The sequence below is a fragment of the Rhipicephalus sanguineus genome, chromosome 6 (assembly GCF_013339695.2).
Source record: "Rhipicephalus sanguineus isolate Rsan-2018 chromosome 6, BIME_Rsan_1.4, whole genome shotgun sequence".
In the NCBI taxonomy this organism is placed as follows: Eukaryota; Metazoa; Arthropoda; class Arachnida; order Ixodida; family Ixodidae; genus Rhipicephalus; species Rhipicephalus sanguineus.
The window spans coordinates 159,339,381-159,360,548 of NC_051181.1; the positions used below are offsets into that span (position 1 = coordinate 159,339,381).

Below are 21,168 nucleotides of genomic sequence, written 5' to 3' on the forward strand. Positions count from 1 at the left end.
CAAACGCCCTTCTTCGCCTGGACTGGGTTCCATTTCACATTCAAGGCGGAAGGGCTGTTCGCATACATCCAACGCCCTCCAACACGGGTCATCGTGCAGCACCAGCCTCCTCAATAGATTCATATAGGCAAAGCATGTATGTACGAACTGCGTCTGTTGACGAGCATCGAAAAATAGTCATAAATAAGTATGACGCTTGCATAATTATTTAAAAAATCAGTTACAACCTTCAGAGCCGCAAGTGATGCTACGTGGGGAAAAAATGCGGGCAAAGCCTTGTCGCGCTCACTGCTGAATGAAACAAGGCGATCGAAGGCGACGTCGCAACCAGCGCATGAATGCCGCCTCCAAGCGACGAGAACAGCATGCCGCATGGGTGTAGCCGAACGACCGAGGGTGCTGCGGGTCTTTTGTCGGCGGGACCCTGTTCATTAGCGGCTAATCGAAGACCTGACCGCGTCGGGTCCTCGTGTCGCATGACGCAGCCGTCGGCTGGCGTTATTTTCGACGCATGTGCCGAGGAAAGGCCCGACCCGCGAGAGACGACGAGTCATGCGTGCCGCCGCCAGGGCCGAAAAGGGCGAGGAGGGGGTGAGGATCACCCTCTCCCGTCCAGGGACCTCCCCTTGTGCGCGAAAATGGACCTTCCCCCAACGCGCCTGCGCGCTGAGTTCCTTGGAAGGTCAATCGACGAGTTTGGCTAGTAGATTAAGCACGAGGCAGAAAGGCTGGAGGCTCGTCGTCGGCGCAGGATCGCCCTTCTTTCGCAGCAGCACTCTTCGAGCAGCAGCGACCACAGAGCGCAATGGGTGAAAACTCGAACAACAACACGCAGAGCATTGCCGACTACCTCGCGCAGCTGCTGAAGGACAAGAAGCAACTGGCAGCTTTTCCCAACGTTTTCATCCACTTGGAGAGACTGCTGGACGAAGGTGAGTTTGCGCCGTCGCTGGGCTGCTACAGCCGCTGTCTTGGTGCAGTCCGTCTTAGGCCTAAACATCGAGCACGGCGAAAACATCGGAGTGCTTCCACCTGCTCCTTCGCTCAGGAGACCTGAAGGTGCCGTCAACGAGTTCTTCGATTTCGTGTGGAGATGGTCTCTGCTGCTATGTGTGTGGTGGAATCCGTTCCGCCCCTTATCATTTCGGAGGCAATGTTTTTGGTTGACTCTGCGTATCGGTGCTGCTTCGTGGTCTTTGTGCCGGCGACGCGTAGTCGTGACCGTGTGTGGTTTCATTTTGCCTGGCTAAACGGCGACAGCGTCAAAATGAAGCGCATTCCGACGCTTGTAAGCCTACTGACAAGTGACGCCATGTTGGATTTCTCTCCTGCATCGCAGTGTGCCCGCCGGGCGCATCCTGGAATTTTTCGGATGCCTTTGTGGATTTTCGCCATTTCTCGGGATAATTAGGTAAGAGGGAAGTTGTGCGCTGCTTGCGAAGCCGTTGTTCAGCCCGGAAACATCTTCGATAGCACCAGTAACGCCGACATACCCAGCAGGTGAATGGTTGTGACGAAAGTCATCCGCGGTGCACCTGTTCAGTCGGGACTTGCGATTCCGTTCTTCCAAGCCACTCTAAATTCAGTGGCTCAGCGGTACCTCGTTTCCTAAAAATGGGGTGCAAGCTTCACTCCATTTTTTTGTCGAAATTTAGACTAGCTTTGGTCTGAAGTTTACTAGCTTCCATATCAAGTTTCCAACCTGCCGGCGTGTTAACGTCATGTCCGCTTTATGTCAAAGGTGCTTTCGTTTTGAAGCCGAACTGCGTGGAAATCATGTTGTCTGTCCGGCGGTGCTATTATCTATACCGACCTTCACACACCTCCTGTGTCATATCACCCGCCGCTCTGCGTCTAGGCGTCGGGTATCCCGATTAAAAGTTCCAAACATTCGGAAACGGAAGCCATTCTTTATTGTTTACCGCCAAGGTCGACGCGCACGCAGTGAAATGTGCAGCTGACATGCGCGCGCCTGCTTTTTCAAGCATGACCGAGTAGCGCTTGTTCGTCAGCTTGCATCGCAGGTGCAGCTTCGAATGCCTGCGCTCATCTCCGCTGCTGCGGACTGCTTGTTCATTGCGCCCGTTCTTTTTCCTTACGTAAATCAGCATGACGGGTTTCGCCGCCTCGCGATGGTTAACTCGACCGGCAATTTTAGCGCACGCGTTTTTTCCAAACCAGCTTGTCCACGTTGTCTTGGCGTACGCTTTAGCTGTGTAAATACCACAATGCTGTCAGATTAGTCTGTCAAAATAAAGACTGTGGCAGTTGATATAGCCCTATCATTGTTTCCTGTTGGATTGGTGTAACGGGATCAGAGCGATGACATCCTCGGTTGTGTGTGAACAGTTTATATGGAAGGAGCTGGCCACTAGCCTAAGCTGTAGATTTATCGGTCGCTTGTCTGCTTGCTTTATCACTTCTCGCGCGTCAGTTTGACGTCAGAGCCCTCAAGTCACGCGTATGCGCTGTACGCTTTGTAATACCTACGCAAGTCTAGCAGCCTGGCTTGAACCTGCGAGCAGTCGTGCTACGCCGGGAGGCTGTTCCCCAAATTGTTTTACCGTGCCTATCTGCCTTACCACACGTATAAAAGCCTGGCATGAAGCGATAGTGCTTTCGATTCTGCACATGCGAAGTCGCACGTGCTGCAAAAGTGCCTTCAGAACTTTTGTGCTTGTAATTTTTTAATGTTGGGACATGCTTGTCACCTCTGCGAAAATCTTGTCGGCGGGGTAGCAATGACTGCTAATCGGCGACCCGCCGACGTAGCCTAGCGGCTACGGCGTTGATCTGCTAAGCTCGAGGTCATGGGTTCGATTCCCGGCCACAATTCGGCGAAGGCTGAGCAGCAGAAACGCTCATGTAGATTTAGATACGCGGTGAACGTTCACGAACCGCAGGGGGTCAAAATTGATTGGGTTTCATGAAAGGACTTCTTTTTTTTTAATCTGGGTGTGTGCATTTATTTTCTTGAAAACGTGTTCACCGCTGGATTCCTGAGCGTACACAGTAGTTTAATCAAGGCACCTGTATTCAATGCAGAAATCAGCAAGGTCCGGTCATCCCTGTTTCAAATCAATGGCATGAAAAAAGAGCCCCTGGTACTTCCTGATGGGATAGGACCGCCTGTTAGTCGGTCTGAAAAAGTCTATGTACCTGTCAAGGAGCATCCAGATGTGAGTCATCACTTTTTATTCCAAATTCTGCTTTGGTATATGTAAATTTTGATAGTATTCGTTACATTCATTGCTTGTCAAAAGTAAAACTAGTGCTTCATTGTGTGTTTGTCAATAATTTGCGTTAGAGCAACAAACTTGCTTCACAGGTAATGCGTGGGAGCTGAAATAATTTGCAGCAAACTTTTCATGCAATTTCATGGTGTATTTGATGTTTACAGCAGGCATTGGTTATTTCAAGAAAATTAGTAAAATATAATTTGCAGTGTTATCACCTTTTGTATGTGTGCAGGCGCACATGAAATCTCGGTTAGTTGTTGAGCGAAGCATCAGTTCTGATTAGATAACATCGAGTGCCCTGTGAAGTGGGTGTACTCTTGTGCACAAGTGGCAGCTACTTGTGTTTGCAAGGTCACGTGTCCCAAAAGTGGTTACATATCTTTTCTGGCTTTGCCATTTAACTATGTATTGGATTTCCTATATTCATGTTTTCAAAGCCTGGTAGTTCGTTTCTCAACTGAAATTACAAAGTTTGAATACATTAGATGGGCTGTTGCCTCTATTAAGCTTTATGGAGTTTCAGATGTTGAGACGTCTGCTATAGAAGCCTGTGCTTGGCAGTAAATAGCTTTAGGATTGGAACTGCACGGATCCTGAGATAAAATTTGAGGCATCTTACTCTTCTACAATGCCCCCCCAAAAAGGCATTACTTTGAGAACAGGCACAAAAGAGTACAGGTGGTGATCAAAATTTAAAACTCCCACACCAGCTTACTGTGATTGCATTTGTGTGGGTGTAGGTGAAGTGTTGCATCTCAAGATAGTATTCTAAAAGACCCTAAGATTGATTTTGACAAGTTTCAGTAGCTTTTACATATCAACATGAACATGCATATTTAATGAAGTTCCAGTGGCATTTTCATATATATGTCCTTTGTGTAAATATGTATAAAGGGAGCTTCGGCCATCATTCCTCCTGTACGAATTGCATTATTACTGAAACTTGCCAAAATAGTTTTGAAAGACCGTTCGTAAGTCTAAACTGATTTAACGCTTCACTTTAGAGGCTTTGGATGGTCAGTATTAATTCAGAGCTGTTGTAGCCATCTGTGCAGCATTGAGACGTCAGATCGTATCCATTATTACTACAACTTAATTGTTCACTATGCTTCTTTACTGTTTAAATAGTGTTGCACAAACAGGTTGTAGAGCCTGACATCATTTGAATGCCTGTATTGCCTTGCAGTACAATTTTGTTGGGAGAATCTTGGGTCCCCGTGGTATGACAGCAAAGCAGCTTGAACAAGAGACTGGCTGCAAGATTATGGTTCGGGGCAAAGGCTCCATGCGGGACAAGAAAAAGGTAATTTGGCTGTCTTTGTGTGCTCGTACCTGGATAAAAGGGGGCCGGGTTTTTCTGAAAAGCAATATTTTCAGCACCAGTCAACCATCGTAGCATAGATTCACAAACTTGTGCCGAACACAAGACAGGGAAAAGCTTTCAGAGTGTGATACACTTTGCTATGTGCTTTCAGCAAACTTGTATATATTTTATATCTGTTTCTCCAAAACAGAAAGTCGGGGAAAATTTTAACTTGAGTGTGAGATTTTGTCACTTGTTGCTGAATACAGAAGCAAAATGTGGAAGGTAGCATTTGCTTATCACTGTTCAGACTACACACAAATTCTTTTCCAGCTTTATGACCTTTAAACATGCATTAGGTCACTTGGTCAAACATGAGGCAGCAAACAAGATCAAATGTGCAGTGTAACTTGTTAGAATGTGGACTTAGCAAGAGTCGAAGATTGCACACAGGACTCGTTTTTAGTATGAATCTGGCTAATTTGAATAATTTGAATGAAAATACATTTCGTATACGTCATCTATGCACATTTTTTACATGGCTTGATTTGTCAACAAAGTTAAAAAAGTGATAAACAGGTAGCCGTCAATTACTGTACATTCCTTATTGTGCTGTTGGGGATGGCTTTTGATTCATATTTGCCTTTGTGTCCAGATTTGTATTGAACTACGTGAAAAGTGGCAATGTGGAAAGATATGCAGGTGAAACATTCATAACCTTTAGCGTACAGTTCGGAGACCCGAAAGAACTGCTGCAGATATTCTTGCATGCAGCTCTGAAAAGCTGCTTCTCAGCTTTTTCTCCCAGCCTCCCTCATCATCTTGATGAAAAATGAAGGACCTGTTATTATTATTATTCTCAATACTCCGAAATCTTAGATGAAATGACATCTGAACACAAAAACATTCGAACACACTAAGTGTATTTAGATGCCTGGGAGGTTTGAACGCACAAACACATAGATACAAGCACAAATGCTTGAATACAAGACACCATTTGTTCGTATTACAACCTTAAAGCTTGTGTTATTAGACGCGAGTGTATTTTACAAGGTTGCTGTCTCTGATAGAGGTGCGCTCCTTTCGATTGGTGATTCTCAGCTTTGAAAATGCCCTTTGAACGTTGAAAATGCTCTTTTAAAATCGGGAGTTTATCTGATAAATCCGAATTGCCAAACTTCTACCGCCAAGTGTTTATCAGATTTTTTTGGATTTATCCGAAAACACTGAGCCCTAATTATAGTGTTGCTGTTCAAGTGTTCACACACATCATCCTCTTACAATGGCTGTACCACAGGTTTTATCACCTATTATTTACGCATACTAGTATTTAAGCTTGACTGGTTATCTTTGCATCTCACATCTGTCTTAAATCTTATCATTGATGTCAAACTGCCAAACATTAACTTTGGCTTCTTCCAGCAGCTAACCTCTTGTGTGGTGTTCTTTCATGCTTTCATGTACAGGGCTGAAGTGAGTACTCTGCATTCATCCCACTCCTAGGCTTTCCTTGCAACGTATTGCTCACTCAGTAACAATGCCTGCGGTTGCACATTTTGCATGGCTTAATCTGGGGGAAGGCTGGAAGTGCTGTTGCAGTTTGCTGTATAACATGGCTCTGGGTTCTCTTGCATTCAACTTTGATTACACTTTAAGAAACACCTGTGGACTGCATGCCTTCCACTTGCGCTGCATGTGCGTAACATGACTGATTGCAAGCGTGCTGCCTTTTTAACTGTTTCGCACAACTAACTTGCCAAGAACTTTATTATACACGGTGCTGGAGAATTGGCACTGCTTGTCATATTAACACACCCCGTTGAAGAACATTTTACTGCAATGAGCCGTTAAGTTTAGAAAAAACTGCATTTTTCTGTCGGCACATGTGTAACATAATGCCAGGCTAATTTCACCAGATTTGAATGTTCATGAGCAAACATGGGTACAAATATGACTAGGGATGGAGACAAACATCTGAAGATCGAAGCTGGCAGTGTGTGCCACAGCTGCTGAAGCGTGAAGCTGATGAGATGTCAGCGTGTACTGAAACTGTTGCAGAATTAAAGGTACAAAAAGTTGAACTGTTTCCCAAGTGAAGCCTGTGCAAAAGCAGCACAAATGCAAGAGCATCAAAGGTAACCTCAAGCTAACTGCTCATCGCAGTAAATGACGGCAATTAGTTGGTTCTTTTGGTGTGCTTTGAACACCTCTTTTGCATGGGATAATACAATGATTGTAATGTCTGTGAGTAGGGTTTTTACTGGATTGAGTACAACTTTACTAATTGCACTAAACAAACTATAGATTGAATACTTCTTCCATAGCAGCTAAATAATGGTGAATATTCAAATTGGTTTGTGGTAGTAGCCTAGCCTAATAGTAGTGTTTACCAGATATCTGTTGGGACCAAGAATATTGTCTCTGCAAGCACCCTGAGATTTTCTCACACACATTTTCCTTTTTTACATAACACATCAAGATGGTGTTCAATGACAATGAATGCATGGGTGCCTGCGATCAGTAATAAGGAATTTGCATCCCACTAAGCTTCCTAACACAGTAACAGCTGGGGAGTACTTCATGAGGTGCTGTACTTTAGCACCAGGCTCACGAAGTTCATGTGGAGGGTTTCAGGACATACCATCTTTGGGGTCCCTTTTACCCGAAAAATATTCAGTCATTGTAGTCCTAAATATGCATGCTTTTTGGTGGTGTTTCTGTGAAAGACTGGAATTTGGTGTAGGTGTGGTTCAGGATCCACTATAATAATGAGGAAATATCAGCAAGGGGTGCATTGTAGTTGTTGAAGCAGCATTGTAGAACACATCAAACAGGCAAGGACGGTCTAGCTGTAGTAACACAGTAGAACCTCACTCATGCGTTTTTGAAGAAAAAAAAAACACTAGAGGAAAAACGTTCTACCAGGAAAATGTACAACCTGGATTCGCCAAAATATTGCGCACTTTTGCTTGATTACAGTATTGCAAATGTTGGCACCAGGAGATTGTACAAAATAGGAACATATTGAAGAGGTTTTGCTATATATATTTGTCAGTTTAACTAATTCCTGTATCACTGGGTCAGCTTTGGTAAAAGTGAGCCAGGGGTAGCACCCTAGTATGCATAGGGAACCAACAGCTGTTGATGTTTGGTTCATTTTCGACACTGTTAATACTCCCCTAGGAGGACATGAACAGAGGCAAGCCGAACTGGGAGCACCTCAATGACGATCTTCACGTGCTCATCACTTGCGAGGACTCAAGCAACAGGGCAGAGGTCAAACTGCAGAAGGCAGTGGACGAAGTTCGCAAGCTACTTGTGCCAGTTGTGAGTTTAGTCCGTCTTTGCAGCAGCATGTGTTGTGTTGTGTGGCAAGTGCAGATTGGTGAATTGTGGGCCTTCCCTTTTGGCAGACCGAAGGTGAAGACGAATTGAAGAAGAGGCAGCTCATGGAACTTGCCATCATAAATGGCACCTACAGGGATAGCAGCACCAAAGGAGCGGGTGAGTGACTACTTGTAGAGGCTTGAAGAACTGTAGATAACGGTGTCTATGTTGACTCATGCTGTTGGCATCTTATTACATAATTTGCTTGCTTAAAACCAGTTGTTCAAATACTGGCACCACTATGCTTTTAATTTTGTCAACCTGCCTTTTTTATATAATTGCTGTTTAATCTGATTTAGAACTGTCTAAAACATATTGTGGTTATGATGGAAATAAAGAGGTTGTGTTTGATATTGGTAAGATATTGGTAGTGGTTCAATTAGTCATTGAAGTTTCGAATGTAGGTTCTTATTGTGAAACTTGTTGCAAATACCGTATTCACTCGAATGTAACGCGAGATTTTTTCCAGGTTTTTGCTACCTAAATTCGACACTCGCGTTATAATCGAATACCAAAACTAAGTTTTTTTCTTCCTGGACCCAATGAAAAGTCACCCCTCGCGGTATAATCGTGGTCGCGTTACAATAGAGTAAATACGGTACATGATCAGTAACATACGCAAGTTGTGAATACTCTGTGGTATTCGTTTAATGTTATCGTACTCTTCAATATGTAACCTGTATTACAACATAAATTTTTTGTATGCAATACGATGTAAAGTCTGTTGATGCAAATACTGTGGATTTTTGGCAACAGGGAACACTTGCTGTGGCAGCCGTACTAATAGTGGCCCTTGCTATCAAGTGGTGTGGAGTATTGCCTTTTATGCACATCACTTAATACTGGTTGTCATCAAATGGTCCCTGTTTTCAGTATCTATCTCATCACTGTAATTTCACATTTCAACCCAAATTAAAAATAGACACGGTTTTACACTCCCGTGACATTTTCACACATCAAAATTTGGTGCATCAACCTCCTGAATGCAGGTTGTGATCAGATGCCAACATTTTTCAGTGCACCTTATTGCCATTTATCGCCACGCATTCTTGCAATCGCTTGCAAGGTTTAACTCACAGGTGTTGGTTGTTTTCTCATTTCAAGCATAAAACCTGACTCTGCCTGTTTTCCCATTGGTATGTCATATTTAAATTTACATTGGGTTGGCACAAAGCTGGATAGAGGAAATTTCATACAACAGTACACCAGAGTACTTGGAGGTTAACAAGGATGAAACCATATAAAATCTGATATGTCAAGTCACTAATGGAACATACATCATGTAGCACCCAGGCCTGACATTAGACAACAAGACAGTTGCTAATTTAGTGTGTGTGCCTCTGTGTCTAGTGCTTGTCATGCATACATCGAAATACAGCTCAGCCAAAACGCTCTACTTGGTTCAGTTGTTCCGATCAGTTTGCATGAGCCTGGCTCACATCTGCATGCATGCAATGCTTGTAAAGCATCGCACTTCATTTATATAGTACCTGCATTTTACATTTCTCGCTGAGCAGAGCACATCCATGTTGCAATATTTTTAATGCCAGTGCAGCCATGTTTTGTGTTATGGTGTTATTGTAAGACGACTCCTTATTGTCGCAACCTTTAGTTGTGGCCTATCTACATCTCTAAACTGTATGTAGCTACGCTATCATGAGGTCCTCTTTTGGTAAGGCATTGACTGCCTAAGGTGGAGACACTTCATTGCCTGGTCTCAAATCCTTATTTGCCTAAATGTGCATGTTTCTGAAGATGTAAAACTTTCTATGACTAAATGCCACTGACTAGTTCAGGAAGGAAGGATGTGGGAAACTGACCTTGTAAATTCGTACATTCAGGCTCACTCAATCCAGATTACGCTAGAAGTTGAGACACTTTTTTACCTCGCTCTCATTTTCTAGCAATTGACAGTGTAGTCTCACTTTGTAAAGCGGAAGTGAAGTTTAGGTTTAGTGTGTTTATAGTGAAGCCCATGCCCACATTCGTACAAGCGTCCTGTTTGAAAAGGGACAGCATGCTTTAGCTTCAGCCTGTCTTGGTGTGTCTGACTGCTTGCATTTTCCTCCACCTGTCACATGCGGCTGCCATTTTTGTAGTGTGCCCTGTGTAACATGGAAGGTGCCTTTCTCACCCAGGTTTCACTTTTGAGAACAGCCCGTTTGCTAAAGCCTCATTCACTCTTGCAGGTAAATGCTCAGCAACCTCGGGTACGTTCTGTGCCTTACATTTGATTGTTTTTCTTTTGTCTTCTCTTCCTTGCACACAGCGCCCACAGCCATGGGACTGGCCTTGTCAGCTGCCGACGCACAACGGTTGATGGCAGCTGCCCCTCCACCACCTGTGGCACTGGCTTCTCCTCTGCGCGCCCCATCCACACCACTCGGAGCGCCCCTGATTTTATCCCCGCGTGGTCTGCCCGTGGGCCCCCCTAGTGCCCTGCTGAATGGCTCGGGCCCACCACCACCCCTCATAGCCCCAACAGAAGCGGGCCTGCTTTATGCGGCGTATCCCGACTATCACCAATATGCTGCGCTCACGTCCCCTCTGCTCACCGAGTATGCTCCCGACCACTCCCCAGCCGGTGGGTTGTTTGGACGATGAGTGTTCCCTCCCCCTCGTGCCTTCCTCTTTCTCTTTTCTGGTCCCAAACTTCCACTAGCTCGCATGCTGATGACAAGGCCAAGCCTTGCTCTCCTTTGTTCAGGTGCGTCCTAGCAGTGCCTTTTGCCTGCTGGTGCGTCGCCTTGAACAGTTGCAACATGCAGAAGGTCACTCAAATATGGTTTCAGTCCAACTCTGTTGAAACTTTGTTTATTGCTTCTGCTGTTTGTCTTATTTTACTATTGTCTTTTCGACATGTTTGAGTTTGTCAAAATTAAAAGTGAAAAACACAGTTGACTTCAGGATTCCAACAGTCATGTGGCGGTTCATTGTGTGTACAGGGCGCTACTTCATTGAATGACAAATTATGCTGTAGTGTAAACATTTTGTTCACATATGCCCCGATGCACATAAAATTGGCTTGTTCAGTGCTTGTTGGAAGATTTTTTTTTAGATGCCAGTCATAAATTGCAAAAGTACTCTTAGCATGACACACCACCTTCCAACAGGCTTTTTCCATACTGTGGCTGTCCGATAATTTAGCCTCACAGCTGCATTCAATGCAAGTGGTTTTTAACTATGGGATAGTTGCTTAGATGGCAGCATTTTTCTCCCAAGGTGCTTTTCCCTTTGAGCCTCATATCGGATAAGTGGCGAAATGCCACTCTAAATGCAATGTGGAAATACACCGAGGTGTGACATTTCCAGAAAGCCATTCCATATTTTGTCGGGCAAAGCCTTGTTCAGGTGTTCAGAGGCTTAAAGAAGTGCAGCTTTGCATGTGGTGTAGATTTCAGGGATGGACATTCCAGCATGCCTCTTTCTTAAGCTAATTTCACCACACATATGGGGGCATTTCAAAGACTCGTTTGATTCTCCCCTGCATCCAGCTTCAAACCAATGTCATTTGTGGAACTTTTGGTGTATGTGTGGGCAGCGTGTAAATATTGTTTTTACAGTGCAGGGACCAGGAACAACTGTTTCAGTTTCCTTTTGCTGCCTTTGCTCTTTTTTTCTTTGTCCTTCTTTATGAATGCATTGCTTTGCCTTCTGTTTTTGAACAGCTTCTGTATTCGAAATCATTGTGCAAGGTTTTCTGTCTTCCTCCTTGTTTATTGAGCATTTTTTTCACTCTACCTAGTGAGGAATTTCGTTTTCCTGTGCATGCATGGGTTTGTAGATACTATACATATGTGCGTGTTTCGTCAATGTACATACAATGAGATTCGCAATTTTGTTGCATAGACAAGCATTTATGTACATACATGTGCATGTGCTCAGGGGGTTTCAGACTTATATTTTGTTGTTTCTTTGTTCTCTAATTTATTCAGTTCCACTTCTTTTTCTTTGTTTTTGCTTTGCTTCTTATTGTTGTACCTGCGTTGCAGTGTCTGTCTGTGTATGCCTTTGAGAAAAGACGTTTGCCATTGAGTTTTTGCGCCCGATTGCTATACATGTTTCCACATGTAGTGGTTGCATAGGTTTGCTTACAAGTTGTTTCGATATACCTCAAGCTTGACGAAAAGCTTCCGTAATGTGTCGGCACTGCTCTTGGCAGAGGCTCGCTTAGTTTTGGCTCGCTCTCATTACTTGTGGCATTCCCTGTGTGCCGCGTGTGGTGTCCCTCAGGGGCTTTGGAAATTGGCAAATGGGAGAGGGTCTCAGCTGCATGGCCGGGGCTCGTTGGCCTCAAATGTGTGTGTCGTGCTGGTGCGTGCAGTTGTTCTAGTCAAGTTCAAAAACCCTTGAGCATACCCGGGTGGTGGTGAGACTCGCCTATATGCAGCTGGAACAGCTCTCTTGCAATTCTACACAGAAGGCACAACAAGCACGCACAGAGTTTGAGCGTAGCTAGCACACATGCAAGTCCACTGTTCTCTGCGTGTAGCAGTCGTAGCTAATGGTCTTTTTATTATTATTATTGCAGCACATAGATACATGTCTTGTAAAACAGAAACGTCTCTGGCCACTATTTCCCACTTAACATTTTCTGTCTGCTTCGTCACCCTCAAATGTTCAGATGCGCTTATCTCAACAAGCCGGTGTGTCTAGAACTATCTAGGCAGTGTTTGTTCTCTGAGGAATGGTTCCTGGGTGGCATGCTGTGTGGGATATGCATGACAAATTGATTTGGGGGCCACATACTGTGTGTGTTTTAACTCTGCCCGATTTCCTGACTGCCACTTCTTAGGTGCCGCAGCAAAACAACGCCGTCATTTGGCGATTCGCGAACACCCCTACCAGCGGATTGGGTCCCTATAATGAGGGCCTAACCCCAAGGTTGGTGAAATTGCTATCGTTTGCCTTTTTCCCCTCGCACCTTTTTTTTCTCTCAAGGCCAAACTTTTGCTACTGTTTCATTATAGCCGCACAACCTCTACTGTGCACACTATGTAGGTCCACATTTGAGAGAAATCAACAGCCTTTTACCTTGCATTCAACTGCAGCTGTACATTTAATTGCTGTCAGGCGCTGTCATCAAATTGCACATGCAGTCAATCGCAGCAAGTTTCAACATTTTTTGTTGAACCGTTGCTGGCTACTTCATCTTGGCCAAGTATAGTTTGTTGCCAACATCGTTCTTTGTGCTTTTGCATATTTTTTGTTTGGAATGATCATGGTTGTCTCTAGGAGTGAGCCTTGACGGTGAAGTGCCATTTTAGGAATTGTGGTGGCGACAGTAAACTTGACTCTTTTGTATGCCTGTTTTTTTTATAGATATATATACATATATCTATATATAAATATATATATGCTGTATACACACACATGCATAGCTTTGTCCCTGGCCCCTTCCCTTTTCAGTTCAAAATGGACATGCTAAAAGCACACACATTGCTCAACCTGCTGCTGCTCTTGACGTGTACTTGCTCAAGGCAACCTGTGAACTTTTCTTTTTCCAAACTGGTGTTGAGCAGTGTGTCCTTTTTGTTTTGATGGATGATTTGTACATATGGTTCGTTAAGATATTATTTATATTATATTATACATATTATATATATTTGAAGAATGGAATAAAATAGACTTCAAAGCCTGCATAGAAAGCTTGTTGACTTTTTTTTTTCTGCGCCCACTCATAAAAAAGAAAACCAATTCTTTTTTCAGACATCTCGTTTTCCCTATCTAGTTTGCGTGCACTGCTTTTACTGACTCTACAGTTGCAAGGGGCTCACAAAAGCATTTTCACTCTGATTGCCAGAGGCATAGCTTTGTGCAGGCGTGTCTTCTGCTGCACAGGAGAAATTGGGCACTAACTTGTGCTGTTGCATATGTTTCGCACCTCTGTCTGGCTTGTTGCAATAAGTACTAATGCACTAGCACTGGATCAACCACTCTTTTATGTGATAATCTTCTCTCAGAGGAAGCCACCTTTGCCCCTCTGTCTCACTTGCGGTGCTTCATTTTTTTAATACCTTTCACCCTCTCTCGCTTACGTGTGCCAATATTTGGGGGCCTGTAGATACAGCTGTGACAGTGCCCCTCAATCGTGTGTGCTTGCTTACATTGTGCGTCACGGTCACAGATGGTTTTGTTTTAGCATAGTAGTCTCTCACTAATTGTTCATTTAGACAGAATTCAGGTCTCTCATATTTTAAATGTTTGAAAGAAAAATGCCGCACTGCTTAGGTGTAACATTTAGCTATTTGCTATGTGGTCAGGCAGAACTGAAAATGTCTGTACTTTCAGTTCAGTTGGAGTACTGCACTCCTGAGGCATTTATATTTCTCATTGTTCTAGTATAAATCTCAAAAATGGTTAGGCAACTGCAAATGGATTTAACATGAAGAAAAACTTTGGCTAAGCCATATAGCACTGATCCACTGATTTGGGCAACTTTAGTAAACGCCAGCACACTTTCATTGTTCTTGGCACGCTTGGCATTCTGAAAGTTCTAATGTTATAGGTCAGCATCAGCTTGCAAAAGGTCATGTAGCATTTCTTAACCGTTCAGACAAGTTTGTAACAAGAGCTTGGTAGTAGTAATAAGCCCCACCCCATCTGCTGACCTGAGAACTGATGAACCTGTGTGCGTGTGGTTTGTTTCTTCGAAATTATTTAATTTATGCTGTACAAGAACTACTACTAACAGTCTTTTCTTTCCTTTTTTTTTTCTTCTCTCTCTTTCTCTGCCTTTTTTTTTTTTTTTCTGTTAACCCAGACTCCATCCACCACAATCTTCCGTCCGCCAAACGAAGACCACTAACCCCCCACCCACTGACACCCCTTGGAAAAGCTCGGCTGTGCTCGGACTAACGGCGGCTGCGGTGGTAAACCGACGTCCGACTACCTTCTGTTGATGACGCTTCTTGGCACGTTGTCTGTATTTTGCCCCTTCTGCCAGTTTGTTGGCTTTATTCTTACCATAATCTGACAAGTGTTGTAACCAGCGTTATAGGTGCAATTGTGCTGCCCGTGGCCAACACCCATGTGGACAGACATTACTTGTGATTACTCCTTGGCACGTAATTATGAATACACACAAAGTGCACTGGCAGCCTCACGTGTGTAATGGAACAGCTTTAATCTTGCTAGCCTGGCAAGGTTTGGTCACTAATAGCGTGCACAACCGACGGGTGCTTTTAAAGGATTGCCATGAGCATGGCTCAAGCATTGCTGTTGCAGTAGCACCAGTTTCTGTTATTGGCTGAAGCAGCCATTTTTTTGCAAGTATGAAGTCTAATGCACATTGTGTATTGCGACCTTCGTTTTGTACAAGGCACGCTGGAGCTACTGGCACAAATTTATATTAACGACAAGGTGTTTGATGCTATAAATGCCAGCGCAATGACATTTCTTTCAGGACTTGTGCTCCAAAACGAGGTACATTGAGTTCTATAAATTGTTAGGGTGGGGATTGGGTAGTGGTCAAACTTTTGAACTGTGAAGTCCTGGCTTCAAACCATCCACTTGAGCAGCTTTCATTTCTTAAGCATGCCTGAATAGACGGCTACTATACTGTCACGTCTTTTGGTTTGGGTAGCTGGTCTACACACCACAATACTCTGCTCTTTTTCCTGTTATGAGTGATGGACCATGTTACTTCTGGGTGACACATTGGCTGTCTCAAGAAAATTTTCACACAAGTTCAAATCTTCCACACACACACACACACAGTGCCTTAAGGTTTTTTTGACAGTTGTAGTCTGCTCATCAGTGTTGCACATGAAGTTTGGAGAGTACATCTATTCATCCCTAGAAGAGTACTGGAGGAAAAAGTGCGTTTTTGTGTGGGTGCTGTCTTGCTTCATCAGTGGGCGGAAGCAAAAGAAGTTTGTTCAGAATGTGTTTTCAGCCTAGGGATTTCTGTAGTTATGTTCTGTTTTTGGCTGCTTATTGCTTAAGACTTGAGCAAGGCAGAAAGGTAGGTGTGCCATCGTTGACCCGACATGTGAGAAGCATTCAAACTCTTGTGCAATAGCTCATTAACATCCACAATTCCTGAAGAATCTCAGTGCCTTAATGGTTGACTTCCACAGATTTTTTATCATGTTCGGCACTCCACTGTTTAGCACACCTGCCTTAAGGTTGGTCACAAGTTATTGTGTAGTTGTTCCATTTTGCAGGTATCTGCTGGAAAGCTAGGGATAAGATTGCAATGAAGTTGTTTTTTTTTTTTTCATTTTCAATGTGTGTGAACTTTGTTGCGTAATCATTTCTCTTAGTATCAGTGTTTTGTTAGGGGCACAGTCTACTCATGTTTTTCATTCTGAGCCAGGAAGGCCCCACCCCCAAATATGCTCCCCTTGGTGTGCACTGGTCCAAGCTGGTACCTATGCATTCTTCACCATTCTACTTAAGTTATTTCTGTACATAATGTGCTGATTTTAATTTTCACCTTTTGTTGTTTTTGTTGTTGTTCAACACCTCTCCTCCTGTGCACTTCTCTGGCAGCTGTTCTCATATCTGAGGTGGTGACAGAGTGCCAAGAGGCGAGTTTATCTGAACAGCTGTGACTCTGAGGTTGTGACCAGGATGTGAAGTGCTGCTGTCAGCTTCCTTAAAGCACAGCTTGATGGCACGGCAGCTGAGCTTTTGTTCCACTCGTGTCCCTTGCAGCTATGACTTTCTGCAGAGTTTCTTTTTGGCAGCAGTTGACGGAGTGAAGTTGTGCAGCTAGCGTGCCTATTTTCATTTGTGCTGCTCTCGAGAAAAAAAAAAGTTCTACCTCTTAAGTCAGCTTTGGGAATACCTTTACATGTTCCCTTCTGCTCCTTGTGCTATAAAAGCAGTGGAATAGCCTCTGGAACTGCTTTGAACATGCTGGCATTCTTGCCAGAGCTGCACGTAATAGGGGGCGTAACCTGTATCATCTGCAACTGTAGAGAGGGCAAAGTGCCTGTCGCACAGCATTCGTCAGTGGCACAGATCTCTGCATTTTGCAGTGCAAGTTCAAAAAAACAGCTTCGCTAAGTGGCACTGCTCCTTTCATTAAGGCCATTTATGCAAATGTACATTTATGTCCTCGTTATTACCCAGCAGAACTACTTAATTGTACATCTTTGTTTCATTTCTTGGTGGCACGGGCATTGTCCAAGTATGTTTGAAATTGTAGTTTTTTTTTTTTTCTTCGCGCACTTCTTGCCTGTTCAAACATTATTCTCCTAAACTTGTGCTGTGCAATGACTTTTTTTTTAAGTGCTGCCGTGAGATAAGAATCTCATTTTAAAACAGGTCTGGACAACTTATTTTCCATTCTTGACATGTGACAAAGAGGTTAAAATGTGCCAAGTTTCATAAGTGGACCACCTTACAGTGCATTCAGTTTGCACATGCAAAATCTCTGCAAGTGCCAAAATAGCCTCACCATTCTATCACATGCCTAAGTTTGGTGGTACCACCGTAGACCTCTTCCCCCCCCCCCCCCATTCTTTCTTTTTTTCCCCACATTCTTTCGTATTCTTTAAACAGGCACTGGTGGTGCCTTTTGGCTAAATACTGAGCATTTATTCATTTGACATTATTTTGCCAATACTGTGTACTTAATACAAACACAAGGCTGTGAGTGAGAGTGCCTGCAGTCCAGGCCCAGTTGCATTGTCCTCGCACTTGGGTTTTCATTCTGCACCCGTTATTTTTATTTTCCTCCGCTTTCTTGCGGCACTGAGCACAACAGCTTCAAGAACAAGCATCCATACCTATCTGAAGGTTTTGTATGTTTTCATAATTGTGTACTTAATTTCATTGTCTCATAGCAATAAAACAAGAATTCTCATTTTTTTTCCCCTCTTTTGTGGCTCTTGAAATTTATTGAACGCTGTACGACTGGGCACGTATTGGGTAAAACTGCCTCCTGGAGTCGCAAGTCGTGATTGTGACATGAAATATAGCCACATGTCCAGGTTGTTAAGAGCAAATCTAAAGATTATAGAGCTGAGGTACACCGAAGAACAAAAGTATACGGACCACTGGAGCATGTGTCGAAATTGAGACTAAAAATTTAATGCATTACAATAATTTCAATAAAGAATAAGTATGGAACAAGCGCTGAAACCGCATAATTGACTATGACTTGCTCTTACGAACAATGCAAAGCTTGCAACCTGAGGAGTGATGTCGTTGGCATTTCATATATAGAACCAGCTTGGCAACAGATTTCAGTGTTGCAGCACCTATATGAGTAGGCATTGCACAGACCCCTCGGCACTTGTAGTGGTACTTTAATAAAACAGCTTCACTGGACATACACATATGCAGGGCCGGGATGGCAAGTCTGTTTTCTTTATTGACTGATGGGCCTGAAGTTTCTAAAGCAGATGTGAAAAATATGCAAGATGTACCACGTTAAGGCAACGAATAATAAACTATTCCATGATGGGTTCGTGTGATATATGGAGGTTTGCCTGTACATTACCACCGAAGCGAGAAATGCTTTAAACGACGTGGAGAGCTCTTACCACCATAGCAAAACTGGCTGATGGCTAACCATCGCCAAAACATTAAGCAAATGGCTGCTGCCAATTTGCACTGTCAGTCATATGTAGACCATGTTTAACAGTTCAGTAGGCTAACCGATGGACCACGGTATATAGTCTGGTGTCTGGCACACACTGGAGTTAAAGGTAACGATTGGGTGAACCGCCTGGCTACAGGAATGACCGGCCTAGCCGCAGCCCATGCTGCTTGAACAGACACCTCTCCGACACGGAGAGACGCGCTCGACACACAGAGACTGGGGAGGTGAACCAAAGCCTGAGCTTACCCCAAACTCGACAGGTTACAGGCGATGGACTGGTACAGAACACAAACACCTATCCACACTTACATTGACCTCACAAAATATTTCCCAAAAAACACAGCGACAAACGTCAATAGTGTGACTCCACCTCGACACTTGAACACATAACCTACCAGTGCACGTAGTGTCCCACAGACTCGGTTTCACTGCCAGTTAAGGACAGACTCGTCAGTTGGGGACACTTGACAAGGCCTGGCGAGCCGCAATTGCCTGTGGGGCTCTGGACGAAGACTCCATGCACAGTAACCAAGCAGCCTTATTCTACTGAAGTTGTTACTTCCTCTAACAAACAAATTGTATCAAAAGTTTCAGTGCGTCAACAAGCTGGCCGGAGTTTGAAGTAGAAATAATGGTACGTTGGCCATACATGGCTGATTTACTGCTGTTTCTGCAGCCCACAATAATGAATAAATATTGTAAATAGAATATAAATATTTCATGTAAGAAATATTTATATTCTTAGAAATAAACTACCGTAGCAATATGCTACCAACCCAAACATTCCAATTTGTTGCGAATCGTACCACAAGTGAACTTTAGCAGTTCAAGACCAAACGACAAATACCCTCCTGGCCGATCCTCCAGATGTGTGGTGTTGGATTAAGGATTGGTTGGAGCAAGTTTGGCTGTGTAACTTGAGCCAAGCATAGGGACCAACATTTGCTAACATATTCCAGAGTTGCCATCATCCTATGCCTTTCAAGGCCCGAAATAAATTCTATGAAGTCACCAATCAATCTGAAATCATGAATAAAGATCCACACTTTCCATTTTCTTACATTAAATGATAGTTAAATGATTTTCTTACAATAAATGAATTGAGTTAAATGATAGGCACTTAATCCTTGCACATCGCATATACATTTATTTGTATGTGGTCATTTTTACTGTGGTACTAAAAAGTCCTTAGCTGTACTGGCTCCAGAATCATGTAGCCATTCTGGAAGGAGCTGGATATATCTATCAAAAGTGCACTAGTGTCTAACCTTGTAATGTGTCTAGGAAAGTTCTAAGCCATAATTTAGTCACTTACATTCAAAAGCATATATAGATAGAACAACTGTGTTTGTACTAAAGTTGCTATTTGGGCCTGTTAGTAGGTATAGCATTGTGCATAAGGGACACGGAGAGAAGAAGGAATGATGAAAACATGCAATGCACAATGTGTTTTCATTCTCCGTGTCCATTGTGTGCACCGTTCTGCTTATTAATGTGTATGCACCTTAATTTTTCATGTTATTCATTAGGTCATGAATGAATGTCGTACAAGAAGCATTAGGCTAACTATATGCTGAAGGAGTCATGTGCACATTGGTGAACCCCGTTCTTGCCATTCATGACCAGTGATGGCAAATAAATTGAACAGACATTATAACTTTGGGTGAATTCAACCCCCTCCCACACATTCCTTTTGTATTCTCTTAACTTTCAGTGTTGCATGTATCAAAAATGACCTCTTCTGTAGATACATTTTTGACATTCTGCAAACAGCACCAATGGAAAAACAATATTTTTTTTTTAATTTCTCGTAATGCTTACAGCCAATAAATAAATTGTGCACTCACTTCAGTCAGTGATACAATTCCTTTTATTCTAGAATGCCAAGCTATCACCTGCCAGTAGATAGTTATTTACTCCATAATTAATTGTGGCTCATCAAAATACGTAAAAAGCAACATCCTACCACCTTCCTGCACTCAAGTGTCCAGCGCCTTGTAATAAATTGGGGACTTGATGCAACGCGTTTTTAGCTCTATCAGACATAATTGTCATTTTTTCATGACGACACCACCCTGCCTCATGAGCCAACGGCGCAGTTCGCAGAGTGCGCAAACTGAAATAAGGTCAGTCAGTCACCGGAGCCTGTGTTGGTTGGTCACTCGCTCTTGTACTTTTACATGCCGGAACCCAAACGTCACATTGGCGACGAGGACGGGATTTGGGGATTGCAGTTTAAAGCCAGTGAGCACATGGCATGGACAGTCTAACCAGGACAGTGAAGAAGTCTGATGAAATGTCAAAGAGGAAGGACTCCACATCGGGTATCGTCTGGTTTTTTAGACGTAACAACATCGGACTACTACAGCAGGATAAAAAAGGAGGGTTTGTCGTAATGCCATCGAAACATTTTTTGTATAAGAAGGCAGTGGCTACAGTTAAAAAAGAACTTCAAACCTGTGTCAGTGAGAGCTGCAAAGATAAAGGCGAAGGAGGTTTCTATGAGCTGGGAGATGGAATGCCATAAAACTGGCTCCCTTGGTCAAGAAAAACAAAGGTAAAGGCTTGAACAGGATTTTTACAGCAAAGACACACAATGAGTGTATCCCTTTCCGGTATAACTGTATCGCACCTAGATGCGAATAACCCATTTAAAACAAGACTCGGAATGTGTTACCAAG

The 21,168-nt window shown here is 43.4% G+C and overlaps 2 protein-coding genes across 4 annotated transcripts in view; both read left to right on the plus strand.

The window, feature by feature from the left end:
• Positions 1 to 21,168, plus strand: part of LOC119396898 (hairy/enhancer-of-split related with YRPW motif-like protein) — a 62,196-nt gene that overhangs the window by 324 nt on the left and 40,704 nt on the right. The gene's annotated exons all lie outside the window — the stretch shown is intronic.
• LOC119396897 (protein held out wings) lies at positions 671 to 17,760 on the plus strand. Of its 3 annotated transcripts, XM_037664262.2 has the most exons (9): positions 672 to 932; positions 3,046 to 3,179; positions 4,426 to 4,542; positions 7,726 to 7,869; positions 7,956 to 8,046; positions 10,068 to 10,118; positions 10,199 to 10,513; positions 12,725 to 12,813; positions 14,693 to 17,760. In XM_037664262.2, exons 1-8 carry the CDS (start codon positions 806 to 808, stop codon positions 12,793 to 12,795), a joined length of 1,050 nt encoding a protein of 349 aa, XP_037520190.1. In that variant the 5' UTR covers positions 672 to 805; the 3' UTR covers positions 12,796 to 12,813; positions 14,693 to 17,760. The 3 variants fall into 3 exon arrangements, with proteins under 3 accessions (XP_037520188.1, XP_037520190.1, XP_049273232.1); XM_037664260.2 differs by lacking the exon at positions 14,693 to 17,760 and having other exon boundaries at positions 671 to 932; positions 12,725 to 13,577; XM_049417275.1 differs by lacking the exon at positions 10,068 to 10,118.

Coding starts and splice junctions, on each gene's coding strand:
- LOC119396897 (XM_037664260.2), top strand. CDS start 806: ATGGGTGAAAACTCGAACAACAACACGCAGAGCATTGCCGACTACCTC. Junction 3,180..4,425: donor CTGTCAAGGAGCATCCAGAT/GTGAGTCATCAC, acceptor ATTGCCTTGCAG/TACAATTTTGTTGGGAGAAT. Junction 4,543..7,725: donor CCATGCGGGACAAGAAAAAG/GTAATTTGGCTG, acceptor ATACTCCCCTAG/GAGGACATGAACAGAGGCAA.